At 34.4% G+C, this 8,514-nt stretch overlaps 3 protein-coding genes across 4 annotated transcripts; 1 reads left to right on the top strand and 2 right to left on the bottom strand.

Moving 5' to 3' along the window:
- Positions 1-22: 22 nt before the first annotated feature.
- Positions 23-2,943, bottom strand: LOC136410414 (polycystin-2-like protein 1). Its single transcript, XM_066392566.1, has 10 exons — positions 2,920-2,943; positions 2,668-2,872; positions 2,391-2,615; positions 2,110-2,338; positions 1,829-2,059; positions 1,689-1,778; positions 1,483-1,635; positions 1,123-1,328; positions 952-1,058; positions 23-577 (listed from the first exon to the last, which is right to left on the bottom strand). The coding sequence occupies exons 3-10, from the start codon at positions 2,501-2,503 to the stop codon at positions 396-398; spliced, it is 1,311 nt and encodes a 436-aa protein (XP_066248663.1). The 5' UTR covers positions 2,504-2,615; positions 2,668-2,872; positions 2,920-2,943; the 3' UTR covers positions 23-395.
- Positions 2,710-3,591, bottom strand: LOC136410418 (uncharacterized). Its single transcript, XM_066392571.1, has 4 exons — positions 3,485-3,591; positions 3,315-3,425; positions 3,146-3,258; positions 2,710-3,093 (listed from the first exon to the last, which is right to left on the bottom strand). The coding sequence occupies exons 1-4, from the start codon at positions 3,576-3,578 to the stop codon at positions 2,968-2,970; spliced, it is 444 nt and encodes a 147-aa protein (XP_066248668.1). The 5' UTR covers positions 3,579-3,591; the 3' UTR covers positions 2,710-2,967.
- LOC136410413 (GA-binding protein subunit beta-1-like) lies at positions 3,405-7,304 on the top strand. 2 transcript variants are annotated; one of them, XM_066392564.1, is made up of 9 exons: positions 3,405-3,452; positions 4,331-4,429; positions 4,490-4,642; positions 4,694-5,057; positions 5,122-5,238; positions 5,298-5,408; positions 5,485-5,610; positions 5,664-5,902; positions 6,985-7,304. In XM_066392564.1, exons 1-9 carry the CDS (start codon positions 3,420-3,422, stop codon positions 7,144-7,146), a joined length of 1,404 nt encoding a protein of 467 aa, XP_066248661.1. In that variant the 5' UTR covers positions 3,405-3,419; the 3' UTR covers positions 7,147-7,304. The 2 variants fall into 2 exon arrangements, with proteins under 2 accessions (XP_066248661.1, XP_066248662.1); XM_066392565.1 differs by lacking the exon at positions 3,405-3,452 and adding an exon at positions 4,105-4,137.
- Positions 7,305-8,514: the final 1,210 nt, after the last annotated feature.

Below are 8,514 nucleotides of genomic sequence, written 5' to 3'. Positions count from 1 at the left end.
CTTTTATGTATTATATATTCTCAGTTATACCAGTTTTAAATCTTTTTTATTCTCCATTATTGTCGATTTAAGCACTCAATTTCCTCCTCAGAGTATCACTAAAGTTTCTATTTATACATACACATAAAAAAATCCCAATTTCGCCACAGATTGACGTTATATTGTGATATCTTAGAATGCTCATCACAACTGTAGCTGAACAAACACCTTATTGATAGTTTAATTAATACATTTGTTATCAATATTAATAGTAGTGCAATTGGTGGTTTCAAACTCCAGCAGTTTCCATTTAATTTTTGAACTGAAAATTAGCTTGTGCTACTGTATATTATGTATATACCGAAGTATCATTTTGTTTATAAATAAATACATATCAAAGAATGAAAAAATTACAATTACAAAGCCTTAACTTTGGCTTTGTCTTGCATGGTTTCAATCGTCCTCAAAAGCTCGTGGACCTTCTCCCCGACCATTAAGAGAGTGTTTTCCAATTCCACTAGCTTGTCATTTTGGTTTTGGAAATCTTTCCATCTCACCACATGTGTTTCTACCCTTTTCCTATCCAGTTCCTCCTGAGCTGAGGGAAAAAATGGTAAAACTTCATCAATTTATTTTCAGACACCATATTGTCATGATGTAGGAAATCACAATGTGATTAGAATTGAAAATGACATCGCGGTGATTAATTTAAAGCTTAAAGTGAAGAAAAACTGAGCAACAATCTGAAATCAATGGAAACATAAAATGTTGAAAATGATGAACCCTGCCGTGGTTGTTAAAGCACCTGATGACGTAGTAAACCAAATTCGAAGAATAATCACAAGTAAGTTTCTTAACCTCAAATCTCTTTTTTCGTTAGATTTATTTTCACAGAAATCTGATTCTGAAGAAGAAACAACAGAACTCTGCATTGTCATTTCCTAGAAAATAATTGAGAAGTAAAAAACTTACCGAATTTGTCAAAAAATCTCTCAATATCCTCCCTCTTCAAAACGGTCAGAGGATTAATATCGTATCTCGTAAAGTACATTTCAATTTCTCTATCATCGAAGTTCAATCTAAATAATTCAATTTTTCAGAAACACTACTGTGTAATAATTATTCCAAAAATTATTTTTTTACTTGACCAGTGCGTCTCTGATTTGGGCAATATTCGTGTTAATAATCGTCTGTTTCTCTTGTTCCTTCCTCACTTTACATCCAAATTTCTTCAAGAAGTTGCGATATCTGTCCGCTATGTATTCGGTCATTTCGATCTCTTTGGAGGCGATTGCGATATCGATTTTTACATCAGCGTAAGTGTCGTTGATAATTGCCAGAAACATATTCTAAACCAAAAATATCTATTATGTATATGAAAAGCCAGGCGAGTTTACTGATGGCCGTCCGGTTTTGCTGGCACGTGGTTGGTTAAAAACCGAATTTTGACTCGTAACATTTGGTTATCAATTAACTCGCCTGATAGATTTTATTTTATCTTACAAGTAAAATAAAGAAAACTAGCACAATGTAAGTAAGGAAGTAAATAGGAGCCACAATGGAATTGGCTTTCTGAATGGTTTCATAATCGAAATCGCCCAATATTGTGCGTAAAAGCGTGAACATTGACTGCCCAAAACTGCGGAAACTTTCAACCTATCAACATAGTTTTAAATTTTAATATATTTACTTCCTGTGATGATTCATACCTGATTTCCAAACACCAAATACCCAAGCTCTGCATATGCGAAGTAGGCCACAAAGAACATGACGGAAAACCCTAGAATATCTTTAGCGCACTAAATAACGAAAATGTCTTAAAACGAAATGATTTATGTTAATTTATTACTTTTCGTATGGTGTTGTTCAGTTGCGACATTCTTCGATTAAAATTCAGGTACTTGAAAGTGCGCAAATAGACAAAAAAGAGCAATGTAGCCTCACTTATTTTGATCACCTGGTTTATTACTTTGGCACTTTCCAAATTCCCATAGTGGTCGGGATGATTCAGGGTTTCTTTAATGTCGGGCACTATTACTGTTCGCATGTATTCAGTGCTAATGGCAATTTGACAGGTGAGCTAATAAGAGGTGAAATGAAGAATTAGATAATTTTTATGCGTGAATGTACCAGTATAACGGTAATATCAACGTAATTCCAAACACGCAGGAAATATCTTGCTTTAAAGTAGATTATCTCTCTAATTTCCTCGGCCGAGCAAAACAAAGCATAAACACAAAATGTGTAGAACAAAATCCGGAGTGTCCATTTCCAAGTAGTGGACAAAGGCGTTAAATTTGCAGTTGAAAAAATGTAGCTTGGAGTCACCCCCCCTGTAGGTAAAAACTCGAAAATCAACCTAAATTTTTTAAAAATATGACAGAAATAGAAAAGGGACAAAGATCCCGTACTTGCAAATGCAATACAAATTCATATTAACGTTGTAAACGCTGAAATCAATGAAAGCCGCTCTAGTTCCGCGAGTGATCCACAAGTTATCGCGTAAAGTATCCAGAATATTCATTGTAGTCTTCAGATCGAGAGAGAAATCGACATAAAATCCACCCCCTGAGTAGGAGGTTAAAGTACCCCAGTATCCGAAGCTTTTTGTGATCGAAGAGTCGCTAAAAACCCATCTAAAAGCATAGAAACTATAGCACAGTATCTATACACATTTGCTGTTATTACGCTGTGGGTTCTCCCAATCCGAAGGTCTCTCTGTCTTCTGAACGACTCGAAAATATGTTGTAGCAATGCACAAACAATCGTCTGAAAAATCCATGAATTTCACATGAGGTGTCCGAGACTTTGACCTGTCTAATTCTTGGGACTCCCAGGATAAAGTTTTCATTAAGTATAACTAAAGTACGGTTGGGGGATTGAATAATCCTTTCTAAATTGAAAATTATTAATCAGGCCGCTCAGAGAAACGTATTTTACCTTTGGATGAAATAGATTCTTCTATTTCCGCCTCAGAAACTAATTCACCTAAACCAAAAATTGACAAAAATATACCTGGATGTAAATAATACTTCCATTAAAACCTTTTTCCTTCCTCAGAGCCTCCACTTCGTGACCCCCATAAATTTGCGTTAAAACATTTCCGTCGATGTACTAAAACTGAAATTATGAGCCCTGAAAAACTTTTTTTTGAAGAGAATTTTACCTCCCAAAACTTATCCACATTCATGACTTCTGCCAGGCCTTCTTCAACCTCAAAAGCCTTTTTGAATGACTCGGTGAGGTAATACTCTGAGCTATCGGTTTTGCTAAATATATCTATTATAGCAAATTGCGCTATTTTGTAGGGTTCTTTGTTAAAAGTTTGGACTTACAGATTGTTAGAAAAAGCAATGAAATTAAATGGAAAATAATCTCTATGAGTGTGGCTGCCAGGAATTCTTGTCTGCCCAGGCCTTCGGCTATACTGGATGTAACCCATGAGGCTGAAAAATTGTGTAATTGGAAACCAAGTATGTTATAATGCTGAAGTAAAATGTTATACGCTTTTTGGTTTTAGACCTATTGGGGGTTTCTTGGTCGATATCAGTCGTCGAAGTGCGTGTTTTGAAAGTTTCATAATCAGTATTTTTCTCCATATTAGACCCTTTTGGTTTCTTTGAATAATTTTAATTGGTTGTCAGGATGACGTGTCAATTAAGCAGAAATTTATATTTCTCAAAACTTCAAGAAATACGGTACAATTGTCTTTTAACGAAAATAAAATTAAGTATGGAGCTCCAGGGTTCACTGATGCAGTATTGCCAAGTAAATTTCATGTCTTTGTTAAGCCTATGGCAGTTAAGGAATCAAACTACACCGAGTGTATACAGTTACACTCGACAATATCATTCAATTAAAAGAGATATGTTCACGTTACAAACAAGACCGCCGAACGTCTCAATTATTCTCTGTAGATAAAAATACATGAACATTCTGAAGTTGCCGGTGAAAATTTAGCAATTAGGTGACGTTTTTCTACATCGTGATTGTGAGTGGGTTCACTCGGATTGTATGATGACTGAACGCACTCTTGGGTTCGATGTTTGACACTTTGCACGTAATTTGTATTTATTTCGCGTTTTTGAGGTTAAATATATTATTAAAACTTGCTAATTTTGTTTTCTTAATAAAGTTTAATTATTCCGAAAATAGCTGGTAAGTACATTCTCTTAAAAATGAAAAACTGGTCATTTAATCAATTTTCAAATTGGTCACTTCCGTTCTGGGCAGGAAAAGGAAATCCACATTTCAAGATGGAGGGCTTTAGGACTTCCCTTTCCTGTTTTTGAAATGTGAAAAAAATGTTGCCCTTTCAAAGAGGATAAAATGTGTTTTGCCGCAATTTCAGGCTATGAAAAGACATCTGGAAGAAGAGACAACAAATGTGAGGCCTATCAAATACATATTAACTGCAGACAATAAATTACAAGCACTTCCTGATATCGAGGTAAGAAAATCATCTCTTTTCAAAAACATCAATTTCTCAATTGCTGCTTCCTGACTGAAGGACCATAGTATTGCTGCCAATTCATCTTTTGTTTCACAAACTCTACAAACCATCAACAAACTTGGAAAACACTTATTAGAAGCTGCCAAGGATGGAGATCCTGACAAAGTCAAGGCCCTACTTTCTCAAGGCTCCCCTTTCACCTCTGACTGGGTAACTACCTCAAATTTACCTTTACTTCACTTTCACCATTGTTTAATTTAGTTGGGCACAACTCCCTTGCATTTAGCTGCCCAAAACAACAATCTCAAGGTATGTGAAGTGGTTCTCAAAGGGGGCATCTCACAAGATGCACGGAATAAAGTCGATAGAACTCCATTGCATTTAGCAGCATATGAGGGCAATTACCAAGTCGCAGAGATGTTAATTAAATATGGGGCAGATATTAATACAGCAGATATGCTGCACATGACTCCTCTTCATTGGGCAGTGCAAAATGGACATACAGCTGTAGTGGAACTATTGGTGAGGAATGGGGCCTGCACTACCTCAAAAAACAAATTCAATCTCACACCCCAAGACATTGCCAATCAGATTAATAAATTGGAGCTAGTGGAGTTATTGCAAGGTATTAATTAAAAGTTATAATATTAACGGAAAAAAAAGTGTTTTTGCATATGTTCTTTTGATAGCTTATGAAGGAGATGCACAAGCTGCCTCCCAAGCTTTAGTAATGCAGCTTCAGGAAGATGATGAGGTCAATAATGTTATTGAAACTGCAGAGGAGAATTGTGAAGGAAAACAGACTTGTAGGTCTTTTTCTGGTAGTTCCAATTTATAAATTGAGTTTAATTTGTTGGGTTTATAGCTGACCCAGTTATTGTTATTGATGATGAATCTTTACCTCCAGGAGAAAATATTGGTGAAGAAAGCACTGAATCATCACCAGAGAATCCATGCTCTGTTACAACAACTGAAGGTAACTTTTACTAACAAAAAAAAATCATTATAAGCCCTCTTGAGCAAATCTAAAGCTTTTGATCAATTAATTCAAGAAGATGGTGACTTTTCTGCCATGAAGCTTCTGCAAGAGCATGGAATTACAATGTTGCCAATAGACAGTGATGAATCCAATATTCTGAATGCAGTAATGGAGAGTGGGCATTCAGTAGTTTTAACTGGTAAATGCTCAAAATTTAATATTTTTTAAATGCAGAAATTTTTTTTGCTTCAGATGTGGGAAAGGAAGTACTAAAAACTGTGAAACAACAAGAAGAGAAAGTCATTCCCAAACCCAATCCGCCTAAAAGAACCATCACAGTAACGTTAGATCAGTTTTTGGCACTCACCAAAGGCAATTTTATTCAAAATGTCCTGCCGAACAATCTGAAAGTGATTTCAGGACGACCCAATATCCGGAGAGTAGTTATGAAGAAGAATAAAAAACCCACTCCCTTTGGCAATAACTTGAAGGTATTTACTTTATACATGGAGTCCAAAAATAACGTTGAAATATTTTGGGAGGAGATTCTAAAGATTAAAATAATAAAAATAATTCTTATAAACATACATCAAAAAATGTTTCTTAAAGAGGAAGCTCTGAATATTGTTTTTCGTAGTATTTTCGACACGGTTTGTGCTAAAATTATGAAATTCGGTATGTTGTAATAAGTTGGAATGGGAAAACTTTTTTGTGTTAATAATTGCAGATTTTAGTCAGCAGTGCCACATACAGGGGGTCTCTTAGGTAAATGTTGCCCTAACTATTTTGTTTGTGACATTTCATTATTTTTGAAATCAAATTAGTGAATCGCAAATATTTTTGAATAAAAAAGGTCCTCTTATTTCATCTCCTGAGGATAGATTGCTTTCTAGAAAAATGGGTTTTTATGAAGAGATGCACGATTACATGGACATCGAAATGCATCTTAAACATAGTAGGCATCCTTGTAAGAGAAATATTTTTTTATTAGCCAGCAATAACAAGGCTAATATTATTAAGGATTTATCACTTATTCATAATAAATGTTGAAAATAGCCTACATTCATCTCAATGCATTCTCTAATTCTTTTCTTTGTAGATTTCGATGTGCATGTAATCGTGCATCGGTTTATAGAAACTTATTTTTTGGAAAACTGTTTATTGTAACATCTTGAAGTAAATGGACCTTTTTTATTTTAAAAAAATCTGGGATTCAGTAATTTGATTTCCAAAAATTAAGAAATATAATAAACTAAAAAGTTAGAGCAACATTTACATAAGAAAACCTCTGTATGTGACGTCCCTGACTAAAATCTGCAATTATTAACACACAAAAAAAAATTCCCATTCCAACTTATTATAGTATATCAAATTTAATAATTTTAGCACAAACCGTGTCGAAAATACTGTGAAAACCAATCTTTAGACTTCTCCCCTTAAGAAGCAATTTTTAGGGTATGTATATAAGAACGTATTTTTATTATTTTAATCTTTAGAATCTCCTCCCAAAATATTTCAACATAACTTCCGGACACCCTGTATTTTGTAATTTTTTTACAATATATGATTTTAGGTGCAAAGCATCGAAAAATCCAGCACGGAATTAGATCTCGTCTTGGAAGAATTAGAAGAGGCAAAAAGAACCATAGAAGAGTATAAATCGAAATTGAAGAAAAAGGAGGATGAAGTCGAGAAATATAAATATCAGCTCAAATTGTTGAAGAACAACAGCTAGTCCAGATTGATGAAAATTCTTCGTTTTTATATATTTATGGGCGTTTATTCTTTATTGACAATGTACATTTTATAATTTCTATTTTCAGTTCTTTTGTTAACCATGTTGAGGAAAGGAATTGGATTTTGAAATTTTAAGTGGGTGGTACGCACTATGAGGAGTAGCCGTTGATATTTTTGTACGATTTTGTAATATATCGATTCCCTCAAATATTTTAACCAAATATTTTAGTAGTGAGAAAATTATGCAAATACACCACAGTGGCGTTAAATATTTCCTTTAGTTATAAAGTTATAATGTTGCGAAATTAAAATTTGGAATGTTTTCACTATTTGAAAAAATATAAGAAAATTAAGAAAAATATTTTAACGTGGCATTTTCTATAAGCTTCTAAGGTAAATAAGGCCTTTCTACGAACATATTTCTGTATTTTTTTGCGGAGCCATCTAGGTGCTACTAGCCAAACTGAGAGTTGTCCTATTAATTATTAAGACTAAAATTCGCCGCGTATGTATAAGCGATATTGGTTCTTCGAGGGCCAGCTCAAGAACTATCAGGAGCTAAGTATACCTCCTCTCCCTTCTGCAATCCTAATATGAAGTGTTAAATCAAGTAAAATTTCCTATATGTATGTGTATGAGCGATATTGACTCTTTGAGGGCTGTTTCAAGAACTATCAGGAGCTAAATATACTTCCTCACACTGCTGCTCTCCTGATAGCAAATGTTAAATTGCAGTAAAATTTTACTGTATGTGTATGAACGTTATTGATTTTTCAAAGGCCGATTCAAGAACTATTAGGAAATGCTGCCCTGTCTGAAAAACATGAACCACCTTTTTTATCGAGGCCCTGCTCGTAGAGGTGGAAAAAATCCTGTGTGCATCAGTATTCCGTCGTTTGTGACGTCACTTCATTTTTTCCTGACTGATCGCGCTACCTGAACAGCATACGCAGCACCAACTGTTAAACAAAGACAAATTCCTCTATCGTACAACTTTTAGTTTTGCTAGTCACGTTTAGATGGTGCAGCAAAAAATATTAGAAATATTTTGATGGAAAGGTTTTTCTTGCTGTAGTAAGACATAGATAACATTACGTTAATGTATTTTCCATGCAACTAAGGATAATTAAACCTATATAAATATTGATTACTGAGTACAAGCAGTCTTTTCTTTGCAGATGGTACTTCTATAGGTCCCCAATTTTTAAACTAATCTATTGTATTCAGTATCACAGCGTACTTTGCCATTTGTCAATAAAGTATCATTTTCTTAATCGCGGTAAAGGAATTGTTTCTTAGTTTAGTCTCGAGAAAATTGTTAAGATTAGTACAATTTTCCTGACAATAGTAGCACCGCTCTTTCGCC

The sequence above is a fragment of the Euwallacea similis genome, chromosome 8 (genome assembly GCF_039881205.1).
Source record: "Euwallacea similis isolate ESF13 chromosome 8, ESF131.1, whole genome shotgun sequence".
Lineage (NCBI taxonomy): Eukaryota > Metazoa > Arthropoda > Insecta > Coleoptera > Curculionidae > Euwallacea > Euwallacea similis.
This window is presented reverse-complemented; position numbering and strand designations above follow the sequence as displayed.

Bases quoted from the DNA above. Each gene is read 5' to 3' on its own strand.
- LOC136410414 (XM_066392566.1), bottom strand. From the start codon at position 2,503: ATGAATATTCTGGATACTTTACGCGATAACTTGTGGATCACTCGCGGA. The intron at 2,060-2,109 runs GTACATTCACGC...ACCTCTTATTAG, and splicing joins TTGATATTACCGTTATACTG to CTCACCTGTCAAATTGCCAT. The intron at 1,329-1,482 runs GTAAGATAAAAT...TTTTTGGTTTAG, and splicing joins TAGTTTTCTTTATTTTACTT to AATATGTTTCTGGCAATTAT.
- LOC136410413 (XM_066392564.1), top strand. From the start codon at position 3,420: ATGAGGCTGAAAAATTGTGTAATTGGAAACCAA. The intron at 5,058-5,121 runs GTATTAATTAAA...TTCTTTTGATAG, and splicing joins GCTAGTGGAGTTATTGCAAG to CTTATGAAGGAGATGCACAA. The intron at 5,611-5,663 runs GTAAATGCTCAA...TTTTTGCTTCAG, and splicing joins GCATTCAGTAGTTTTAACTG to ATGTGGGAAAGGAAGTACTA.
- LOC136410418 (XM_066392571.1), bottom strand. From the start codon at position 3,578: ATGGAGAAAAATACTGATTATGAAACTTTCAAAACACGCACTTCGACG. The intron at 3,426-3,484 runs GTATAACATTTT...ACAATTTTTCAG, and splicing joins TAGGTCTAAAACCAAAAAGC to CCTCATGGGTTACATCCAGT. The intron at 3,094-3,145 runs GTAAAATTCTCT...TTTCAGTTTTAG, and splicing joins ATGTGGATAAGTTTTGGGAG to TACATCGACGGAAATGTTTT.